The sequence below is a fragment of the Pristiophorus japonicus genome, chromosome 4, assembly GCF_044704955.1.
Source record: "Pristiophorus japonicus isolate sPriJap1 chromosome 4, sPriJap1.hap1, whole genome shotgun sequence".
In the NCBI taxonomy this organism is placed as follows: domain Eukaryota; kingdom Metazoa; phylum Chordata; class Chondrichthyes; family Pristiophoridae; genus Pristiophorus; species Pristiophorus japonicus.
This window is the reverse complement of record NC_091980.1, coordinates 243,083,807-243,109,059: the sequence shown is the minus strand read 5'-3', so window position 1 is coordinate 243,109,059 and position 25,253 is coordinate 243,083,807. Positions and strand designations below refer to the sequence as shown.

The 25,253-nt window shown below is 46.1% G+C and overlaps 1 protein-coding gene across 7 annotated transcripts in view; it reads right to left on the bottom strand.

Annotated features, from left to right (window-relative positions):
- pygl (phosphorylase, glycogen, liver) overlaps positions 1–25,253 on the bottom strand; it is a 260,396-nt gene that overhangs the window by 187,739 nt on the left and 47,404 nt on the right. For all 7 annotated transcript variants that reach the window (XR_011593114.1, XM_070879224.1, XM_070879226.1 and 4 more), the window contains one exon: positions 21,719–21,830. Coding sequence is in view for 6 of the 7 variants with exons in the window: in XM_070879224.1 (XP_070735325.1) it covers positions 21,719–21,830 (112 nt within the window). In the remaining variant the exon portion in view is untranslated. The remainder of the gene's footprint in view (positions 1–21,718; positions 21,831–25,253) is intronic.

Sequence of the window (25,253 nt, the reverse complement as noted above, 5' to 3'; positions counted from 1 at the left end):
AAGGCGAATTGGACCGCCTGCTGAGGGAAGGCATCATCTCGCCAGTCGAATTCAGTGACTGGGCGAGCCCGATTGTGCCAGTGCTCAAGGCGGATGGGTCGGTCAGGATGTGGCGATTACAAGGCCACCATCAATCAGGTGTCACTCCAAGACCAGTACCCGCTACCGAGAGCGGAGGACCTCTTTGCGACGCTATCCGGTGGCAAACTTTTTTCAAAATTGGACCTGACCTCAGCTTACATGACCCAGGAGCTGGCAAGTGAGTCGAAGAAGCTGACCACCATCACGACACACAAGGGGTTGTTTGAGTACAACAGATGTCCGTTCGGGATTCGCTCGGCCGCTGCGATCTTCCAACGAAATATGGAAAGCCTCCTCAAGTCAATTCCAGGGACGGTGGTTTTTCAGGACGACATCCTCATTACGGGTTACGATACTGAAGAACACCACCACAACCTGGAGGAGGTGCTACGCAGACTGGACCGGGTAGGTCTGCGACTGAAAAAGGCGAAATGCGTCTTCCTAGCTCCAGAGGTAGAATTCCTGGGGATGAGGGTAGCAGCAGACGGGATCAGCCCTACTGCGTCCAAGACGGAAGCGATCCAGAGAGCACCCAGACCCCGCAACACGACGGAGCTGCGTTCGTTCCTGGGGCTCCTGAACTATTTTGGTAACTTTCTTCCCAAATTGAGCACGCTGGTAGAGCCGCTACACGTGCTCCTACGCAAAGGTCGCGAATGGGTCTGGGGGGACAGCCAGGAAAGGGCTTTTAATAGAGCACGCAATTTGTTATGTTCCAACAATCTGTTAACACTATATGACCCATGTAAGAAACTTGTGTTAATGTGCGATGCATCGTCCTATGGTGTCGGGTGTGTGTTGCAGCATGTCAATGCCAAGGGTCAGTTACAGCCGGTAGCTTATGCCTCCAGGAGTCTGTCCCAGGCAGAAAGGGGCTACGGGATGGTAGAAAAGGAGGCGCTCGCATGTGTATATGCGGTAAAGAAAATGCACCAGTACCTGTTTGGCAGGAAATTTGAGCTGGAGACAGATCACAAACCCCTAACGTCCCTTTTGGCTGACAACAAGGCCATAAATGCAAACGCATCGGCCCGCATACAGAGGTGGGCACTCACGTTAGCTGCCTATGACTACACAATTCGGCACAGACCGGGCACCGAAAACTGCGCCGATGCACTCAGCAGGCTCCCACTAGCCACCACTGAGGGGGCTACCGAGCATGGTGCTGAGATGGTCATGGCTGTTGAAGTTTTCGGAAGCGAAGGCTCACCCGTGACAGCCCGTCAGATTAAAGTCTGGACAAATAGAGACCCGCTATTGTCTCTAGTCAAGAAATGTGTCTTGAATGGGGACTGGGTAGCCACGTACAGGGCATGCCCTGAGAAATTTAAACCATTTCACAGGCGCAAGGATGAACTCTCGATTCAGGCCGATTGCCTACTGTGGGGAAACCGCGTAGTCATGCCCCAGATGGGCAGAGAGGTGTTCATCAGAGAACTCCACAATGGGCACCCAGGCATTGTCACGATGAAGGCAATTGCCAGGTCACACGTTTGGTGGCCAGGGATAGATGCAGATCTGGAACTTTGTGTTCGCAGGTGCAACATGTGTGCCCAGCTGGGCCATGCGCCCAGGGAAGCCCCCCTTAGCACCTGGCCATGGCCCGCCAAGCCTTGGTCACACATCCATGTGGACTACGCAGGTCCTTTCATGAGGAAAATGTTTTTGGTTGTAGTAGACGCCTACTCCAAATGGATCGAGTGTGTCATTTTAAATTCAAGCACATCCTCTGCCACGGTAGAAAGTCTACGGGCAATGTTCGTCGCCCACGGTCTACTGGACATCTTGGTCAGCGACAATGGCCGGTGCTTCACAAGCACTGAATTCCAGGACTTCATGGCAGGTAATGGAATTAACCATGCTAGAACGGCACCGTTCAAGCCGGCCTCAAACGGCCAGGCAGAACGAGCAGTGCAGATAATCAAACAGGGGATGCTCAGATTCCAAGGGGGTTCCCTACAAACCCGCTTATCACGCCTCCTGTTGGCCTATAGATCCCGACCACACTCGCTCACAGGGGTTCCACCCGCAGAGCTACTAATGAAAAGGACGCTCAAAACCCGATTATCCCTTATACACCCCACCATGAAAGAAATTGTCGAGAACAGGCGCCAGTCACAATATCACTACCATGACAGGAATGCGAGGGCGCGATGTATTGATGTAAATGATCCTGTTTTTGTCCTCAACTACGCTGCAGGGCCCAAATGGCTCACAGGCACTGTGGTTGCCAAAGAGGGAAATAGGATTCTGGTAGTTAAACTTACCAATGGACAAATCTGCCACAAACATGTGGATCAAACAAAAAGGAGGTTCAGCAACCCCATAGAAGAAGCAGAGGAAGAACACGAGATAGAGTTCACTCCACCACAGGTGACTGAACACCAGAACCAAAGGGAGGAGAGCCCAGTCACTGTGGGCAGTCCGGACAGGCCTGAGGCACTGCAAACAGCAGACACTCAGGCCAGCGCACAACAACCGGAGCCCCAACTCAGGCGCTCTACAAGGGAGCGTAAACCACCAGAGAGACTCAACCTGTGATCCCAATAAGACTTTGGGGGGGGAGGTGATGTCATGTATTCAACCAGCATTGTAACCCATGTATAAACTGACCTAAGTTGTACACCGTGAGAACACTGACCACTAGGTGGGAGACACTCCTAACCTGGTCCTTCAGGTATAAAAGGGGAAGCTCCACCCACCTTCATCACTTGAGTGCTAAGGAATAAAGGACAGGTCACAGACTGACCTTCTCTCAAGCATGGGCCTCGTGTGCATTTATACTGTGTAGTGAGGACGTATCAGTTTGCATACGCCTACTGGCCTTGTACTTCTAGGCGGTAGAGGTTGCGAGTTTGGGAGACACTGCCAAAGAAGCCTTGGCAAGTTGCTGCAGTGCATCTTGTAGATTGTACACACTGCAGCCATGGTATGAGGGAGTGAATGTTTAAGGTCGTGGATGGGGTGCCAATCAAGCAGGCTGCTTTGTCCTGGATGGTGTCAAGCTTGTTGAGTGTTGTTGCTCATGAGGCAAGTGGAGAGTATTCCATCACACTCCTGACTTACGCCTTGTAGATGGTGGAAAGGCTTTGGGGAGTCAGGAGGTGAGACACTCGCCACAGAATGCCCAGCCTTTGACCTGCGTTTTTTGCCACAGTATTTATGTGGTTAAGTTTCTGGTCAATGATAACCCCCAGGATGTTGATGGTGGGGGATTCGGCAATGGTAATGCTATTGAATATCAAGGGGCGGTGGTTAGACTCTCGCTTGTTGGAGGTAGTCAGCACCTGGCACTTGTGTGGTGCAAATTTTACTTGCCACTTATCAGCCTGAGCCTGAATGTCATCCAGGTCTTGCTGCACGCGGGTATGGACAACTTCATTATTGGAGGAGTTGCGAATGTCACTGAACATTGTGCAGTCATCAGCGTACATCCCCACTTCTGATCTTATAATGGAGGGAAGGTCATTGATGAAGCAGCTGAAGATGGCTGGGCCTATGACACTGCCCTGAGGAACTGCCCTGCAGCAATGTCCTGGGGCTGTGATGACTGACCTCCAACCAGCACAACCATCTTCCTTTGTGCTAGGTATGACTCTAGCCAGTGGAGAGTTTTCCCCGATTCCCACTGACTTCAGTTTTACTAGGGTTCCTTGATGCCACTGCATCAGTCAAATGCTGCCTTGATGTCAAGGGCAGTTACTCTCACCTCACCTCTGGAATTCAACTCTTTTGTCCATGTTTGGACCAAGGTTGCAATGAGGTCTGGAGCCAAGTAGTCCTAGCGGAACCCAGTCTAGGCATCCGTGAGCAGGTTATTGATGAGCAAGTGCAGCTTGATAGCACTGTTGGTGACACCTTCCATCATTTTGCTGATGATGGAGAGTAGATTGATGGGGCGGTAATTGGCCGGATTGGATTTGTCCTGCTTTTTGTGGACAGGACATAACTGGGCAGTTTTCCAGATTGTCGGACAGATGCCAGTGTTATAACTGTACCGGAACAGCTTGGCTAGAGGTGCAGCTAGTTCTGGAGCACAAGTCTGCAGCACGACAGCCGGGATGTTGTCGGGGCCCATAGCCTTTGCTGTATCCAGTGCACTCAGCCGTTTTCTTGATATCATGTGGAGTGAATCGAATTGGCTGAAGACTGGCTTCTGTGATATTGGGGATCTCAGGAGGAGGCCGGTATGGATCATCCACTCAGCACTTTTGGCTGAAGATGGTTGCAAACGCTTCAGCCTTGTCTTTTGCACTCATGGCTGGGCTCCACCATCATTGATGGGGATATTCATGGAGCCTCCTCCTACTATTAGTTGTTTAATTGTCCACCACCAGTCACGACTGCAGAGTTTTGATCTGATCCGTTGATTGTGAGATCACTTAGCCCTGTCTATGACATGCAGCTTCCACTTTTTAAGCATGCATGTTATCCTGTGTTTCACCTTCCCCAGGTTTGCACCTCACTTTTAGGTATGCCTTGTGCTGCTCCTGGCATGCCCTTCTACACTCCTCCTTGAACCAGGGTTGGGTCCCTGGCTTGATGGTAATGGTAGAGTGCGGGATATACAGATTACAGATTATGGTGGAATACATTTCTGCTGCTGCTGATGGCTCACAACACCCCATGGATGCCCAGTTTTGAGCTGCTAGATCTGTTCTTAAGTTATCCCATTTAGCATGGTGATAGTGCCACACAACACAATGGAGCCTCAGTGTGAAGAGGACGATACCCAATTTAGGGTCTGGGGCGCTTACGGGGCACTGCGCATAGTGATGAGGTCGTCATTGCTGACGCAGCAGAGCGGGGCATTAAAGGTCACTGCCGCCGCTAAACTCCCGCGGTATTTAGAGGGAGCTGTTAGCAGTGCCCGCCCGGGCTAAAAGTCGTTGACTATTACTATTGACTATTAAATAAAAACTTTAATGAATGTATTAAAAGATAGAAAATTACAATTCAAAGGATAAATGTAATTGAAGTAGTGGATCAAAAATGTTCACTAAACATTTTGTGCAATTTGTGGAGATAAGGTAATATAGTGCTACACAGTGGTTCGATTACTGGGTGACAAGTTTACATATGCAATTTCCATTATAAATATTAAGATAGGAATTTACAATGGGAATAAATTACACAAAAGTGTGACAAAAAGAGTTACAACAGAAAGTAAAGGTTTCACAGACAGGAAGTAAAGGTTTTGTAGACTGGAAGTGCAGACAGATATAAGATTATTAATAAGATATAAATATGAATATACATTTGCTTTTGGTTCTTCTTGTTATGTATGCAACACTATGTAACAGCATCCTACCACCACCAGAGGGTGTATCTGTTGGGGTCCCAAGGGATCCCAGCATCCCTTGGGAGCACTGTATATAAGCAGGCCTCCCATGCTGTACCAGCACTCTGGAGTTAGAATAAAGACACTAAGGTCACGCTTACTCATGTCTACAGTACTCAGTTACATTGCTTTATTCGAGACATAACAACTGATAACGAGATAACGAACCATGCAGAGAATGCAGAGAACTGTTGGTATCCTGGAGAAATTCTCAGAAGGGGATGATTGGGAAGCCTTCGTGGAGCAACTCGACCAATACTTTGTGGCCAACGAGCTGGAAGGGAGTGCGAACATTGCCAAATGAAGGGCGATCCTCCTCATCGTTTGCGGGGCAACAACCTATGGCCTCATGAAGAACCTTCTTGCTCTGGTGAAACCAACAACCAAATCGTATGAAGAACTGTGTACCTAAATCCAAAGGCGAGTGTTCTGATGGCAAGATATTGATTTTACACATGTCAACGGTCAGAAGGCCAGGAAGTGGCGAGATATGTCGCCGAACTAAGGTGCCTTGCAGGACACTGCGAATTCTATGGATTCCTGGAGCAAATCCTAAGAGACTTTTTTGTGCTTGGTATTGGCCACGAGGTTATCTTTCGCAAACTATTGACTGTTGAAACACCGAACCTGAGCAAAGCTATAACGATAGCCCAGGCATTTATGTCCACCAGCGATAACACCAAACAAATTTCGCAGCACAAAGATGTTTCGGCAAGTACTGTACACAAAGTAACGTCGTTTTCAGGCAGGAATGCATATGGCAGAACGTACACGTCTGCAGTTGCACTACCTCAGATGACCCAGAGTCTGCCATCAAGCATTAATGCGAGGCAATTGACACCTTGTTGGCGCTGTGGAGGTGATCATCAATGCCGCTTTAAACACTATGCGTGCAAAGGCTGTAGAACAATGGGACACCTCCAGCGAATGTGCAGATGAGCTGCAAACCCTGCAAACCACCACGTTGCAGAGGAAGACCGATCCATGGCGGATCAAACTGAACTAGAGACTCAAAACGAGGAGGCAGAAGTGTACGGGGTACACACCTTCACCATGAAATGTCTACCGATCATGTTAAAAGTCGAACTGAACGGATTCCAGTATCCATGGAACTGGACATGGGTGCAAGTCAGTCCATCATTAGCAAAAAGGCCTTCGACAGGCTGTTGTGCAACAAGGCACACAGGTCCACGCTGAGCCCTGTTAATACCAAGCTGAGAACTTAGACTAAAGAGCTGATCCCTATAATTGGCAGCGCAGCAGTTAAAGTCTCCTATGATGGAGCAGTGCATGAACTACCACTATGGAGTATACCAGGAGATGGCCCCACACTGTTCGGCAGAAGCTGGCTGGGAAAAATCCGCTGGAACTGGGATGACATCCGTGCATTTTCGTCCGTTGACGACGCCTCATGTGCCCAGGTTCTGAGAAAGTTTCCGTCATTGTTTGAGCCAGGCATCGGAAGTTACACGACCCATCCACCACAAGGCACGGGCGGTGCCATATATGATGCGAGAGAAAGTGAAGATGGAGCTAGACAGGCTGCAACGAGAGAGCATCATCGCACCGGTTGAGTTCAACGAGTGGGCCAGTCCGATTGTTCCGGTTCTCAAGGGCGATGGCACGATCAGAATTTGCAGGGAATATAAAGTAACGATTAACCATTTTTCGCTGCAGGACCAGTACCCTCTACCCAAGGCAGACAACTTATTTGCGACACTGGCAGGAGGAAAGATGTTCACCAAGTTGGACCTGACCTCGGCCTACATGTCACAGGAGCTGGCAGAATCTTCAAAAAGTCTCACCTGCATCAACACACACAATGGTCTGTTCATCTACAATAGATGCCCGTTTGGGATTCGATCGGCTGCGGCGAATTTTCAAAGGAACATGGAAAGTCTGCTAAAGTCAGTTCCGCGCACCGTGGTTTTCCAGGATGACATATTGATCACAGGTCGGGACACCATCGAACACTTGAAGAACCTGGAGGAGGTTCTAAGTCGGCTAGATCGCATGGGACTCAGGTTGAAATGCTCGAAGTGTGTTTTCCTGGTGCCAGAGGTCGAATTCTTAGGGCGAAGAATCGTGGCAGTCGGCATCAGACCCACCGACGCCAAGATGGAGGCCATCAAGGACGCGCCGAGACCACAGAACGCGGCGGAGCTGCAGTCGTTCCTGGGATTCTTCAATTATTTTGGTAATTTTCTACCTGGGTTAAGCACCTTGCTAGAACCCCAACATGCGTTGCTACGAGTGGATATGGGGGAAATCACAAGAGACGGCTTTTGAGAAAGCCAGAAATCTGTTATGTTCCAACAAACTGTTTGCCTTGTATGATCCATGTAAAAGTTTAGTGCTAGCTTGCGATGTGTCTTCATATGGGGTTGGGTGTGTGTTAAAAGCTAACGAATCGGGAACATTGCAACCGGTCGCTTATGCGTCCAGGAGCTTGTCCAAGGCCGAAAGGGCCTACAGCATGATTGAAAAAGAAGCTCTGGCATGCGTAGACGGGTAAAAAAAAATGCATCAGTATCTGTTTGCGCTTAAGTTTGAATTAGAAACTGACCACAAGCCCTCATATCGCTATTCTCAGAGAGCAAAGATATCAATACCAATGCCTCTGCTCGCATCCGAAGATGGGCGCTCACGCTGTCTGCATATAACTATGTAATTCGCCACAGGCCAGGCACAGAGAACTGCGCTGACGCCCTCAGTCGGCTACCATTGCCCACCACCGGGGTGGAAATGACACAGCCTGTAGACTTGCTCTTAGTGATGGATGCATTTGAAAACGTAAAGTCATCCGTTATGGGCCCGCCAGATCAGGACCTGGACCAGCCAGGATCCTCTACTGTCCCTTGTAAAAAACTGTGTCCTCTATGGGAGCTGGTCCAGTGTCCCAGCGGAGATGTAGGAAGAGATTAAACCATTCCAGCGGCGTAAGGACGAAATGTCCATACAGTTTTTTGTGGGGTAATCACATGGTTTTGCCCAAGAAAGGCAGGAAAACATTCATACGCGACTTACACAGCACCCACCCAGGCATAGTAATGATGAAAGCTATAGCCAGATCCCATGTGTGGTGGCCCGGCATCGACTCAGATTTGGAGTCTTGTGTTCGCCAATGCAACACTTGCTCTCAACTGAGCAATGCACCCAGGGAGGCACCGCTAAGTTTGTGGTCATGACCCTCCAAACATGGTCTAGGATCTACGTTGACTTCGCTGGCTCGTTCCTAGGCAAGATGTTTTTGGTTGTTGTGGATGCTTCTTCAAAATGGATTGAGTGTGTAATAATGTCCGCAAGCACATCCACTGCCATCATCAAAAACCTACGAGCCATGTTTGCCATGCACGGTCTGCCTGATGTCCTTGTCAGCGACAGCGGGCCGTGTTTCACCAGTGTTGAATTCAAGGAATTAATGACTCGTAATGGGATCAAGTACGTCACATCGGCCCCGTTCAAGCCTGCATCCAACGGCCAGGCAGAATAGGCAGTCTAAACCATCAAGCAAAGCTTGAAACGCTTGTCGGAAGGCCCCCTGCAGACCCGCCTGTCCCGAGTCCTGCTCAGCTACCGCACCAGACCCCACTCGCTCACAGGGGTTCCCCCAGCCGAGCTGCTCATGAAAAGGGCACTCAAAACAAGGCTCTCTCTTGTCCACCCTGATCTCCAGGATCATGTCGAGGACAGGCGGCATCAACAAAGCATGTACCACGATCGCGCAAATTTGTCACGCGATATTGAAGTCAATGACCCTGTATTTGTACTCAACTATGGACATGGTCCCAAATGGCTTGCTAGCACTGTCATAGCCAAAGAAGGGAGTAGAGTGTTTCAGGTCAAACTCGCAAATGGACTAACTTGCAGAAAGCATTTGGACCAAACCAAACTGCGATTGACAGATTGCCACGAGCAACCTTAAGAGGACACCACCAACTTCGACCCTCCGACACACACACAAGTGGCAACCGACATCACGGTTGACCACGAAGCTGAACTCATCATCCCCAGCAGCCCAGCAAGGCCAGCTACGCAGCAGCCCAGCGAAGGCCCAACCAACTCACCTGCTCCTGCATTTGTACCGAGACGATCGACACGAGAGCAGAAAACCCCAGATCATCTCAGCCTATAAACAAGTCTACTATTGACTTTAGGAGAGAGTGATGTTACGTGTGCAACACTATGGGCCCAAGTTTCCACATGATTTGCGCCTGATTTTTAGGAGCAACTGGTGGAGAACGGACTATCTTAGAAATCGCAATTCTCCACATTTTTTTTTCTGCAGTTCTAGTCAGGTAGAACAGTTCTACTTTGGAACAGAATTTTTCTTCAAAAGGGGGCGTGTCCGGCCACTGACGCCTGATTTCAAAGTTTCCACAGTGAAAACGTACTCCAAACTAAAGTAGAATGGAGCAAATGAAGATTTTTGTAGAACTGAAAAAACCTGTTCTACACATTAAAAAATCAGGCGCAGGTTACAAATTAGGCGTCCAGAACGAGGTGGGGGGGGGGAGGGGGAGAAGGGAACTCATTAAATTCTACAATCAATCCTTATTTATACTTCTACAAATATTATACAAATAAATCCAACCTGAATAAACATTTATAAGCAAAGAAAAGATTAAATAAACCATCTTCCTACCTGTGTGAAAGTGCTTCAGCCATCGTTCGAAGGAAACCGCCGTTTGTTGCCGCGCAGGGGAGGGAGGGGAAGGAGACAGCGGCTTGTTGCCGCACAGGGGAGGGAGGGGAAGGAGACAGCGGCTTGTTGCCGCGGAGGGGAGGGAGGGGAAGGAGACAGCGGCTTGTTGCCGCGCAGGGGAGGGAGGGGAAGGAGACAGCGGCTTGTTGCCGCGGAGGGGAGGGAGAGGAAGGAGACAGCGGCTTGTTGCCGCGCAGGGGAGGGAGGGGAAGGAGACAGCGGCTTGTTGCCGCGGAGGGGAGGGAGGGGAAGGAGACAGCCGTTTGTTGCCGCGGAGGGGAGGGAGGGGAAGGAGACAGTGAGAAGGGAAGCCTCAGTGTTGATGTGCTGATGGCAATGTGGTTTTATTAAAAAATGTTCAAAAATTAAATAGCTACAAAGAACTACAAAAATGGCCGGGTGCCAATGTTTTTTTTCACACTGAGCATGCGCGAACGCTCCAACGCGCACGTGCAGCGTTGCCGGCAGGAAAAAAACTAATTTAAATAGTACCCGCCCCCTCCTACTTACAAAATCGGCGCGAGTGTAGGCTCCGCCCCCCTGGGTGCCATGCCAAACAGACAAGGAGCTGCAAAGCGCTCGAGAATAGCGTGTTTTTTTTCTGGCGCCGTTTTAGGCGCGAAAAACGGGCGCCCAGCTCGGAGGGGCGCCCGTTTTTTATCCTGTGGAAACTTGGGCCCTATGTAACCAGCATCCTACAGCCACCAGAGGGCATATCTGTTGGCGTCCCAAGGGATCCCAGCATCCCTTGGGAGCACTGTATATAAGCAGGCCTCCCATTCTGTACCAGCACTCTGGAGTTAGAATAAAGAGACTAAGGTCACATTTATGATCAGCCATGATCTTATTGAATGGCGGTGCAGGCTCGAAGGGCCGAATGGCCTGCTCCTGTACCTAATTTCTGTTTCTTACTCACGTCTACAGTACTCAGTTACATTGTTTTATTCGAGACATAACACTTCTATGCTATTGTGAAACATAGAAAATAGGTGCAGGAGTAGGCCATTCGGCCCTTCGAGCCTGCACCGAAGGGTCTGCACTGAAGATTAGTCTGATGATACACAAGCTGCTTTACCTAAGTACTGAAATTTTTAACATCTTTTTCAAAGTATACAGAAGATAGTAGTACAAGTACAACGTCCCAAATCCAGAATTCTAAAAACCGGAATTGTCCGAAAACCAGTCATTTTGCTGATCGCAGAAGGAGTCATCCGGAATCCGGAAATATTTCCCGAAAACCGGACTTTTTTTTTTAAACAGCGCATGATGGAAGGAGTCATCCGGAATCCGGAAATATGTTCCGAAAACCGGACTTTTTTTGTTAAACGGCGCAAATACAGACCGACGATCTGAGCCTTTCGGAATGCCCCACGACCCCGACCCACGTGCGACCAGAGCTGACCCCACGTGATCCACGCATTTCCCTCGATCGGGCCCCACTCAACCTGACTCAAGCGCTGTGGTGTTTTTTCTGATTTAAAGGTACAGGTTGGACCTCTCCAGTCTGGCACCCTCAGGACCTGACTGACGCAGGAACAGAGGATTTGCCGAACCACAAGAGGTCATGCCTACCCTAGGCTTACCAGTACCTGAAGACAGCACCCGGGCTCCTGAACGACTCTGCCACACTCTGGCTGCGAAACTCGGGCCTCGCTCTCTCTCTCCGTACTGGTTTGCCGTTCTTTTTTTTCAGGTCGTGTCGACTCGCTGCTGTCCCCGGGTCCAACGCTGCCTCCAGACACACCGCCGCCGCCCCCGGACCCGCCGCCGCTGCCCCCAGACTTGCCGCCGCATCCCCTTCACCTGACCCTTCAGCCACCCACGCTCCAGTCATGGGATTGATGCCGAACCACGGGTGGTGCCGGATCAGAGAGTCCCGGACGGGAGAGGTATTGTGATTTTGTGTTGTTTGCCATTGCAACCATGTCAAAAAGGCCAACAGATACCACAATGGGTAATACAGATAGTGCAAAGAGGAAGCATAATTCATTGTCAATTTTCAAGAAAGTGGAGTTACTCTCGAGATTAGATAGAGGTGCATCAGTGAGAAGACTGAGTGAGGAGTATGGTGTTGGAATCTTCATCATTTATGATAGAAAAAAACAGGAAGAACAAATCATGAAGTTTTATGCAGAAAGTGATATTCAGAAATAAATGAGTAAGAGAAAAACTATGCATATCGAGTAATGATGGAGTGGTGTCGACAGAGGAGAAATGAAAAGGTTACGTTGTCTGGCCCAATAGTGATGCAGCAACCCAAGATATTCCATGCAGAACTAGATGTTGAAACGGCATGCTAGTACTCTTCTGGTTGGCTAACCAAATTTAAAAGGCGTCATGGCATCAGGCAATTGAAAGTATGTGGTGAAAAAGCCTCAGCAGATCATGAAGCAGCTGAAGGTTATATAGATGATTTCGTTAAACTAATTGCTGTTGAAAACCTTTCCACTCAGCAAATCTATAATGCCAACGAGCCAGCACTGTTTTGGCGCTTTATACCAAGAAAGACATTGGGAACAGCAGAATAATCGCAGCCAGCAAGTGTAAAAGACGCCAAAGATAGACTGACTGTGCTTGCTTGTGCAAATGCAGTTGGGACACATAAGTGTAAGCTTATGGTCATTGGGAGAAGCCAGCGTCCAAGATGTTTCAAGGGCATGAGAGTATTCCCAGTGCATTATTATGCTAATAAGAGAGCATGGGTAACCAGGATAATCTTTCTGAACTGGTTTGAGAAGCATTTTGTTCCCCAGGCGCGTGCTCATTGCACAACAGCTGGCCTTGAAGAAAACTGCAAAATATTCTTGCTGTTAGACAATTGCTCAGCACATCCTGATGCTGAGCTTCTAGTAAAGGACAATGTCCAAGGAATCTATTTACCTCCCAATGTAACATCACTGGTACAGCCAATGGACCAAGAAATTTTGAGATCAATGAAGTGTCTCTACAAAAACAAATTCATGAGGTGTCTGCTTAGTGCTGTAAACAAAGGCATGGGAATAAAGGTTTCTCTGTGAAGGCCGCCATATGGGCAACTGCGGATGAAACATAGAAAATAGGAACAGTAGTAGGCTATTCGGCCCTTCGAGTCTGCACCACCATTCAATATGATCACAGCTGATCCTCTATCTCAACACCATATTCCCACTTTTTCCCCATACCTCTTGATGCCTTTTATTTCTATCTAGCTATCTCCCTCTTAAATATATTCAGGGACTTGGGCCAGCCAGGGGAAATATCCTCCCCGCATCCAGTCTATCCAACCCAGTCAGAATTTTATACATTTAAATGAGATCCCCTCTCATTTTTCTAAACTCTAGTGAATACAGGCCTAGTCGACCCACTCTCTCCTCATACGACAGTCCTGCCATCCCAGGAATCAGTCAGGTGAACCTTCGCTGCACTTCCTCTATGGCAAGTATATCCTTTCTTAGGTAAGGAGACCAAAACTGCACACAATACTCCAGGTGCGATCTCACCAAGGCCCTGTATAACTGTAGTAAGACATCCTTGCTCCTGTACTCAAATCGTCATGCAATGAAGGCCAACATACCATTTGCCTTCCTAACTGTTTGCTGCACCTGCATGTTTGCTTTCAATGATTGGTGTAGAAAGACACCCAGGTCCCTCTGTACATTGACACTTCCCAAGCCATCACCATTTAAATAATACTTTGTCCCTTATGTTTTTCCTACCAAAGTGGATAACTTCACATTTATCCACGTTATACTGCATCTGCCATGTGTTTGCCCACTCACTCAACCTATCTAAATCACCTTGCATCTTCCTCACAATTCACAATCCCACCTAATTTTGTGTCGTCAGCAAACTTGGAAATATTACATTTGGTTTCCTCATCCAAATCATTTATATCTATTTAATAGCTGGGGCCCAAGCATTGATCCCTGTAGTATCCCACTAGTCACTGCCCACCAACCCGAAAAAGACTCACCTATTCCTACTCTCTGTTTCCAGTCAGTTAACCAATTTTCAATCCATGCCAACAGATTACCGCTAATCCTATGTGCTTTAATTTTGCACACTAACCCCTTATGTGGGACTTTATCAAAGGCCTTCTGAAAATCCAAATACACTACACAGAAACATAGAAATATAGAAAATAGGTGCGGGAGTAGGCCATTCGGCCCTTCGCGCCTGCACTGCCATTCAATAAGATCATGGCTAATCATTCCCTCAGTAGCCCTTTCCTGCTTATCTCCATACCCCTTGATCCCCTTTTGCCGTAAGGGCCATATCTAACTCCCTCTTGAACATATGTAATGAACTGGCATCAACAACTCTCTGCGGCAGGGAATTCCACAGGTTAACAACTCTCTGAGTGAAGAAGTTTCTCCTCATCTCAGTCCTAAATGGCCTACCCCTTATCCTAAGACTGTGTCCCCTGGTTCTGGACTTCCCCAACATCGGGAACATTCTACCCACATCTAAACTATCCAGTCCTGTCAGAATCTTATATGTTTCTATGAGATCCCCTCTCATCCTTCTAAACTCCAATGTATAAAGGCCCAGTTGATCCAGTCTCTCCTCATGTGTCAGTCCAGTCATCCCAGGAATCAGTCTGGTGAACCTTCGCTGCACTCCCTCAATAGCAAGAACGTCCTTCCTCAGATTAGGAGACCAAAACTGAACACAATATTCCAGGTGAGGCCTCACTCAGGCCCTGTACAACTGCAGTAAGACCTCTCTGCTCCTATACTCAAATCCCCCAGCTATGAAGGCCAACATACCATTTGCCTTCTTCACAGCCTGCTGTATCTGTATGCCAACTTTCAATGACTGATGAACCATGACACCCAGGTCTCATTGCACCTCCCCTTTTCCTAATCTGCCGCCATTCAGATAATATTCTGTCTTCGCGATTTTGCCCCCAAAGTGGATAACCACACATTTATCCACATTATACTGCATCTGCCATGCATTTGCCCACTCACCTAACCTGTCCAAGTCACCTGCAGCCTTTTAGTGTCCCCCTCACTGCTCACACTGTCACTCAGTTTAGTGTCATCTGCAAACTTGGAGACATTACACTCAATTCCTTCATCTAAATCATTGGTGTATATTGTAAAAAGCTGCGGTCCCAGCACTGAGCCCTGTGGCACTACACTAGTCACTGCCTGCTATTCTGAAAAGGACCCGTTTATCCCAACTCTCTGCTTCCTGTCTGTCAACCAGTTCTCTATCCACGTCAGTATATTACCTCCAATACCATGTGCTTTGATTTTGCACACCAAACTCTTGTGTGGGAGCTTGTCAAAAGCCTTTTGAAAGTCCAAATAGACCACATCCCCCACTGGTTCTCCCTTGTCCACTCTACTAGTTACATCCTCAAAAAATTCCAGCAGATTTGTCAAGCATGATTTCCCCTTCATAAATCCATGCTGACTTGATCCGATCCTGTCACTGCTTTCCAAATGCGCTGCTCTTTCATCCTTAATAATTGATTCCAACATTTTCCCCATTACTGATGTCAGGCTAACCGATCTATAATTACCCACTTTCTCTCTCCCTCCCTTTTAAAAAGTGGTGTTAGCAACCCTCCAGTCCATAGGAACTGATCCAGAGTTGATAGACTGTTGAAAAATGATCAGCAATGCATCCACTATTTCAAGGGCCACTTCCTTAAGTACTCTGGGATGCAGACTATCAGGCCCTGGGGATTTATCGGCCTTCAATCCCATCAATTTCCCCAAGACAATTTCCCGCCTAATAAGGATATCCTTCAGTTCCTCCTTCTCATTAGACCCTCAGTCCTTTAATACTTCCGGAAGATTATTTGTGTCTTCCTTCGTGAAGACAGAACCAAAGTATTTGTTCAATTGGCCTGCCATTTCTTTGTTCCCCATTATAAATTCACCTGAATCCGACTGCAAGGGACCTACGTTTGTCTTCACTAATCTTTTTCCCTTCACATAGCTAGAGAAGCTTTTGCAGTCAGTTTTTATGTTCCCGGCAAGCTTCTTCTCGTACTCTATATTCTCCCTCTTAATTAAACCCTTTGTCCTCCTCTGCTGAATTCTAAATTTCTTCCAGTCCTCAGGTTTGCTGCTTTTTTTGGCCCATTTATATGCCTCTTCCTTGGATTTAACACTATCCTTAATTTCTCTTGTTAGCCACGGTTGAGCCACCTTCCATTGGTTCTCCCTTATCTATTCTATCAGTTACATCCTCAAAAAACTCCAGTAGGTTTGTCAAACATGATTTTCCTTTCATAAATCCATGTTGACTGTTTAATCCTGTTGAAATTATCGAAGTGTGCCGTTATCACATCCTTTATAATAGACTCCAGCATTTTCCCTACTACTGATGTCAGACTAACCGGTCTGTAGTTCTCCGTTTTCTCTCTCCCTCCTTTTTTAAATAGTGGGGTTACATTTGCCACCCTCCAATCTGCAGGAACTGTTCCATAAACTATAGAATTCTGGAAGATGACAACCAATGCATTAACTTTTTCCATGGCTACCTCTTTTAGTACTCTGGGATGCAGATCATCAGGCCCTAGGGATTTATCGGCCTTCAGTCCCATTAGTTTCTCCAGTACTATTTTCTTATTAATTATCATTTCCTTTAATTCCTCTTGCTCACTAGACCCTTGGTTCCCTAGCATTTCTGGGATGTTATTTGTGTCCTCTTCCGTGAAGACAGAACCAAAATATTTATTTATTTAATTGTTCTGCCATTTCCTTGTTCCCCATTACAAATTCTCCCGTTTCTGTCTGTAAAGGACCTACATTTGTCATCACTAATCTTTTTCTTTTTACGCACATTCCATTGACTCTGGATCAGTTCCTATGGAGTGGAGGGTAGCCAATGTAACCCCACTTTTTAAAAAAGGAGGGAGAGAGATAACAGGGATTTATAGACCGGTCAGCCTGACATCGGTAGTGGGTAAAATGATGGAATCAATTATTAAGGATGTCATAGCAGTGCATTTGGAAAGAGGTGACATGATAGGTCCAAGTCAGCATGGATTTGTGAAAGGGAAATCATGCTTGACAAATCTTCTGGAATTTTTTTGAGGATGTTTCCTGTAGAGTGGACAAGGGAGAACCAGTTGATGTGGTATATTTGGACTTTCAGAAGGCTTTCAACAAGGTCCCACACAAGAGATTAATGTGCAAAGTTAAAGTACATGGGATTGGGGGTAGTGTGCTGACATGGATTGAGAACTGATTGTCAGACAGGAAGCAAAGAGTAGGAGTAAATGGGGACTTTTCAGAATGGCAGGCAGTGACTAGTGAGGTACCGCAAGGTTCTGTGCTGGGGCCCCAGCTGTTTACACTGTACATTAATGATTTAGACGAGGGGATTAAATGTAGTATCTCCAAATTTGCGGATGACACTAAGTTGGGTGGTAGTGTGAGCTGCGAGGAGGATGCTATGAGGCTGCAGAGCGACTTGGATAGGTTAGGTGAGTGGGCAAATGCATGGCAGATGAAGTATAATGTGAATAAATGTGAGGTTATCCACTTTGGTGGTAAAAACAGAGAGACAGACTATTATCTGAATGGTGACAGATTAGGAAAAGGGGAGGTGCAAAGAGACCTGGGTGCAATGGTACATCAGTCATTGAAGGTTGGCATGCAGGTACAGCAGGCGGTTAAGAAAGCAAATGGCATGTTGGCCTTCATAGCGAGGGGATTTGAGTACAGGGACAGGGAGGTGTTGCTACAGTTGTACAGGGCCTTGGTGAGGCCACACCTGGAGTATTGTGTACAGTTTTGGTCTCCTAACCTGAAGAAGGACATTCTTGCTATTGAGGGAGTGCAGCGAAGGTTCACCAGACTGATTCCCGGGATGACGGGACTGACCTATCAAGAAAGACTGGATCAACTGGGCTTGTATTCACTGGAGTTCAGAAGAATGAGAGGGGACCTCATAGAAACGTTTAAAATTCTGACGGGGTTAGACAGGTTAGATGCAGGAAGAATGTTCCCAATGTTGGGGAAGTCCAGAACCAGGGGACACAGTCTAAGGATAAGGGGTAAGCCATTTAGGACCGAGATGAGGAGGAACTTCTTCACCCAGAGAGTGGTGAACCTGTGGAATTCTCTACCACAGAAAGTTGTTGAGGCCAATTCACTAAATATATTCAAAAAGGAGTTAGATGATGTCCTTACTACTAGGGGGATCAAGGGGTATGGCGAGAAAGCAGGAATGGGGTACTGAAGTTGCATGTTGATGAAATGCATCCCAGGGTATTATTCAGCCATGAACTCATTGAATGGCGGTGCAGGCTAGAAGGGCCGAATGGCCTACTCCTGCACCTATTTTCTATGTTTCTATGTTTCTATGTAGAAACTTTTGCAGTCAGTTTTTATGTTCCTTGCAAGTTTACTCTCAGACTCTATTTTTCCCCTCTTAATCAATCTCTTGGTCCTTTTTTTGCTGAATTCTAAACTGCTCCCAGTCCTCAGGCTTGCTACTTTTTCTGGCAACTTTGTATAACTCCTCTTTGAATCCCCTTTGCAATAAAGGCCAGCATTCCATTTGCATGGAATGAGGTAACTAGAGACACCTTGGCCAATGCTTGGCATAACCTCTGGCCAGCAACTGTGTTTAGTGAAGATGGCGACGATGCTGATGATGACTTTGAAGGCTTTTGTGTGTCCAGGGAGAAGGAAATGACTGCTGAACTTTTAGAATATGCAAAAAGGCTGACTTGTGAAGCTGCGTTAGAATTGAATGAAGACGATGTCACAGAAGTTATGGACATAGACAATGATGCTCCCGTTGTGCATGCAGTGACGTATGAAGAAATTGTGGGCATGGTTTTGCATCCAGAGGAAAAGGTTGAAAGCATTGAGGATGATGATGCTGATGTTGATAATCAAGTCGAAAGGGGTCCATTGACACAGTAATCAATCTTTGTCAAGAATTAATTAATGCCCTCGAGCAGTACGTGAAGAGGAAATAATGCAGGTATATAAAATTCAGGAAAAATTCATCAAAAGCCCAAATTACTTAAACAATTAAAATTAGACGATAAGTTTCAAAGGGTATCGCAGCAGAGTGCCCAAGACCTACAGCCTACAACTACACCAGCAATTTCCACATTTGAAAATCCTATTGCAGGCCCATCTTCAGCCCCAAACATCATAGCTGAGCCCTCTACCTCCAGCCAATTGTAACTATTTCTGTGCAGCTTACTTAGGAAGTGGATCTTCGGAAGAATATTATTATTTATACATTACAGGTACCCGTATTCTGTTTCATATCTGTACTCTGTTTACCAAATAAAAACCTTTATTTACTGTATTATATTTCATACCTGTACTGTTTACCAAATAAAAACCTTTATTTATTATATTTCATGCTCTGAGCACATTCCTCTTCATATTTTAAGTACATTTTAAGCTGTACATACCTTTTCAAAGATAAATCCAGAAAAAGACACAAACCGGCCCGGTTAGCATGCAGGTACAGCAAGTAATCAGGAAGGCAAATGGAATGCTGGCCTTTATTACAAGGGGATGGAGTATAAAAGTAGGGAAGTCCTACTCCAACTGTACAGGGCATTGGTAAGACCACACCTGGAGTACTGCGTACAGTTTTGGGCTCCTTATTTAAGGAAGCATATACTTGTATTGGAGACAGTTCAGAGAAGGTTCACGAGGTTGATTCCTGAGGTGAAGTGGTTGTCATATGAAGAAAGGTTGAGCAGGTTCTGCCTGTATTCCTTGGAGTTTAGAAGAATGAGAGGTAATCTTATTGAAACATATAAGATTCTGAGGGGGCTTGACAGGGTAGATGCAGAGAGGCTGTTTCCCCTCATGGGGGAATCAAGAACTAGGGGGCAAAGTTTCAGAATAAGGGGCCGCCCATTTAAAACTGAAATAAGGGAGAATTTCTTCTCTCAGAGGGTCATGAATCTTTGGAATCTTCTACCCCAGAGAGCTGTGGAGGCTGGCTCTTTGAATATATTTAAAGTGGAGAGAGAGAGATTTTTGAATGGTAAAGGAGTCAAGGGTTATGGGGAGCGGGAATTGGAGTTGAAGCCAGGATCAGATCAGCCATGATCTTATTGAATGGTGGAGCAGGCTCTAGGGACCAAATGGCCTAGTCCTGCTCCTATTTCTTATGTTCTTATGCCCTGGCCCCAAGGGTGCCTGATTCAGGATGTCGGATTGTCTCCGAAATCCGGAAATACCCAAAACTAGGCCTAAGGATTTCCGGATTTGGGACGTCGAATTGTCTCCGAAATCCTCGAAAATCGTCCACAAGGTTGCCGGATTCGGGACGTCGAATTTTCTTCTCCGAAATCCGGAAATACCCTAAACTCGGGCCTGGGCTTCCGGATTCGGGACGTCGGATTTCTTCAATGAAATCCGGGAAAACCCGAAAACCGGAACGGCCTGGGTTCCAAGGTTTCCGGATTAGGGATGTTGTACCTGTTTCAGAATGGAGGTTAGTATCTGGTGTTTTGGATTACCAGGGTGGGACACAGGAAGTTATGGGGCTTAGCAGCACTGGGTCTACAGGGAAATATGGTCCCAGAGGTTGTCAGAACTGGGCTGTGGGTCCTGGGGTTTGATAGAACTGCAGTTTTGCAGCACAGTCATCAGTCCGGGAGTTTAGCATCATCTGCGGGAGGGGCAGAGGGCGCTGTAGATTAGTAGCATTAAGGACATAGTCCTGAAAGTTACCCGCACTATAGGTGGATCCTGGGATTTAATAACAAGAAAGGAGGCTTGTGGGTTTTGGCAGCATTGAAGGAATAATCATTGCAATTTTACAGTACTACGATAGGAATCCTGCGATTTGGTAGAACTGGAGAGTGCTGCCTAGTCTTTTGCATTACTGAAGAGGGTTTCCTACAATCTGCCAGAATTGGGGAGGCAAATATTTTGGATTAACAGTTAAGAGGAGTGGAGGTGAGAGAAGAAGTCATTAGGGTCTGAAAAAGCATGCAGATGGGGTGGGAGGGAGTAAGAGTCATGGCATCAGGCAACACTGGAAGGGTTCCAGAGATTCAAGAACACAAGGGGAAGATGGTTCCAGAACCTGACAAAAGGTGGGGGAGGGAGAAGTTCAGGGGTCTTTCAGCACTCAAAAGGTGGTTCAGAGGTTTGGCAGCAACGGAAAGTTATATATATATCTAAAATATTGAAGAAAAATCCCCTAAACTGCAGCAGCACTTCAAAATTCTGCTTCCATACTGTGAACATGGGAATGCAGCACGAATATGCAATGAACTACCAAAGGGGAAGTTCAGGCAGGAATAGGCACATGCTCTAAATTGGGCAGATAGTTCATTGTACACTATTACCACTCCCATATTGCAAACATCAGAAGCTTTACTTCTCTAGTGTTTTAAAAATGGACTGATGAAACACATAAAACATAAATGCCTTAAAATAGTTTATATTTTGAATGCACAGAATTATAGAATGGTACAGCATAGAAACACATTCAATTCATCAAGTCTATGCTAGTGCTTATCCCCACATAGTCTAATACAACTCACAATATCTTTTAATATATTTATGATTCCTCCTATGCTTAAAGTTATTTTTCCACTATCAGGGCTGTTCAATTTATAGAATCAATGTCTATTGCAATAAAATACTTACAGTGATGCAAGTGGAAGTCATTTGGCGCTTTGGCAGACCACAGCCTCATAGTGTTCACAGTGTTGTTCAGATATCCTGGCACTGGAGTATCATATGGTATGGCAAGAACTACCTGCAGGTTTATCAGTAGCACAAAAGGCATTGTATTTTCAATACAGAGGAAGGGACTATTGTCCTCTAGTTGTAATGAAAGGCACACACGCGAAACACCAATAATCTCTGTTTTACTTTATAGATGCTGTAGGTCTAGCATTTTCTGTTTTTATTTCAAATTTCCAACATTTGTAGTTTTTCCTTTTAATTTGGTCTGCCAGTCATAAATGAAAAGACATGGGCTAGAATTCCCTAATAACCAGCATCCGAGTGCCGCCCAAAAGACCGCTAAGATTTCCAAGATTATCGCCGGCGAAAACTTCCCCCCAAAAAAGAAAAAATCCACCCAGAGAAAAAAATGGGCGTTGCACCCCGATTCTCGGCGAAAAAGTGGAATTTAGGGTCGATTGGGCGGTTCCTAAAGAAAATGGACGATAAATAAAAAATTCAGTAAAAATTTACCCTGGGGCTGTGGGTTGGGCCTAGGAGAAAAACACTAAAAATATTTTTTCAAAAAACATAAAAAAATCATAAAAACATTATCAAAACCCTTTTAGCCTAAATCACAACAGCAGAATTTTAAAATAATGAGTACAAAACCAATTACTAACCTTTTTCTTGCAGAGCTACTCACCTCCCGCCCAGCTCCGCTGATTCTCGTGGCCGCTTTTTTTCATACTTACCTACGGGTCACCGCTGAGCCAAATATCACGCCAGGGCGATCTGTGGACAGTGCACACTGGCGGTCTGCTCCCCAACGGTACCTCGAAACTGCCGGCGTAACTCAGTTGGGCAATTTCTCGCCGACCTGGTTAGCGCCCACAATGGTCAATACCGCCTCTAGCCCATGGTAATTATAATATTCCAAATATTTGTTTCATACAGAAGTCTGAACCTCATACTTCAGCTGAAATGATAACTTAATTTTTGTTAAATTATTCTTTCAAAATTTGATAACCGTTACAAGAGTTTAAAGCATGCACTGTTGTCCCAGTAATGCTTCATTGTATAACCATCATAAAATGTAAGATATCACAATAAATTCAATATTTCAAGGTTTTGACATTTCAACTTTCTAGGAATAGGGCACCAGGTCTAAAAATCATTCCATTTTCATATATATGGCATACTGTAGTTCCTTTGGGGGGGATGCATGGAGAGTTGAGTAAAAAGGAAACACACTTCAGGCATTACACCTTCTGTTTAGCAAAATTCTTAGCAAAAGGTGTGTTTAGATGAGGTTTCTGACTCACTAAAGGCATGTTATGTTTGTGCCGGGGCCAGAAGCATTGCCGAGCTTGGACACTATGGCAACAGTCAGTTCCCCAGCCAGGCCTGGACCACATCAAAATAGCATCTGTTCAAAGTTTTGGCCATTGTAGACTTGATTATGGAAAAACCTCCCTGGTTCCGTACTATACCAATGACAATTTCAGAAGAAATTACAGAGCCGGTTTTGAGGTAAATGGTGGTGCTCATTGGTGGTCTGGGTTCGGGAGCACAGTTATACGCCTAGAATTCCTGCAGGGATTCTTTTGATCTCTGGTTATAACTGATCGAGAGAACCCCCACATAGATTCTAACCCATAATGTTTCACTGCTAACCTGACTGGCCCCATTAAGACCACTTGTCAGGAACTCCCAATAGAGAAATATACCAAATAAGTCCTGAGATCAATTAAAGGTTAATTATTAATGATGGATGTTACCCTAGATTGACAAATGCTTGGTTACCCCTCCTTGTTATCAATAACTTTTCCAAGTTACCCAAGATCAGAAAATATGGCAGGAAATAACTTTTTGTATGTTTTTTTTAAATAGTGATTGTTTAGTTGTGATTTGTTGATGTCTTGTACAAAGTTCGACATCTGGAGTGGGACAGTTTTTATTTAAATTCTGGCAGATTTCCCAAGGCATTGCTTACAGTGAATCAGAGAATATGCTGTTTTATAACATTAAGGGTGTTTAATGCATGCAGAAGTTAATGTCATGCCCACGAACTTAGTAACTGACTAAGTAAAAGTAAATTTTTATTGATTGGTATTCTGGAATTTCTACTGATGCTTGCGAACTGACTCTGTTCATTATTCTGAGAAAACGGTAAGGGCTGGATTTTTGGCTTTTAAGATTTCGGGGTGTTAATGACAGCAGGGCGGTCTTGATACCGCCTGGAAAAAGTTTGCGCCCTCAACTGCAAAATTCGGCAGAAAGTGAGGTTCAATGATCGAGGGCGCAAAATCAGCTGTTTTTCCGTCCGAGCTGAAGAGCTGAAAATCATGGCGTTAAAAAACCTCTACATTTTGCGCATGCAGAGAATCGGCACAAATGGCAGACAGTGACTAGTGGAGTGCCGCAGGGCTCAGTGCTGGGACCCCAACTATTTACAATATACATCAAATGATTTGGATGAAGGAATTGAGTGTAATATCTCCAAGTTTGCAGATGACACAAAACTGGGTGGTGTTGTGAGCTGTGAGGGGGATGCTAAGAGGCTGCAGGGTGACTTGGACAGTTTAGGTGGGTGGGCAAATGCATGGCAGATGCAATATAATGTGGATAAATGTGAAGTTATCCACTTTGGGGGAAAAAACGTGAAGACAGAATATTATCTGAATGGTGGCAGATTTTCCAGATTAGGAAAAGGGGTGGTGCAACGAGACCTAGGTGTCACGGTTCATCAGTCATTGAAAGTTGGCATACAGCTACAGCAGGCTGTAAAAAAGGCAAATGATATGTTGGCCTTCATAGCTAGGGGATTTAAATATAGTAGCAGGGAGGTCTTACTGCAGTTGTACAGGGCCTTGGTGAGGCCTCACCTGGAATACTGTGTTCAGTTTTGGTCTCCTAATCTGAGGAAGGACGTTCTTGCTATTGAGGGAGTGCAGCGAAGGTTCACCAGACTAATTCCCGAGATGGTTGGACTGACATATGAGGAGAGACTGGATCAACTTGGCCTTTATACATTGGAGTTTAGTAGGATGAGAGGGGATCTCATAGAAACATATAAGATTCTGACGGGACGGGACAGGTTAGATGTGGGCAGATTGTTCTTGATGTTGGGGAAGTCCAGAACCAGAGGACACAGTCTTAGGATAAGGGATAAGCCATTTAGGACTGAGATGAGGAGAAACTTCTTCACTCAGAGAGTTATTAACCTGTGGAATTCCCTGCCGCAGAGAGTTGTTGATGCCAGTTCATTGGATATATTCAAGAGGGAGTTAGATATGGCCCTTACGGCTAAGGGGATAGAAACATGTGCCTTGGCCCTAACCAGAAGAAACATAGAAACATAGAAAATAGGTGCAGGAGTAGGCCATTCGGCCCTTCTAGCCTGCACCGCCATTCAATGAGTTCATGGCTGAACATGCAACTTCAGTACCCCATTCCTGCTTTCTCGCCATACCCCTTGATTCCCCTAGTAGTAAGGACTACATCTAACTCC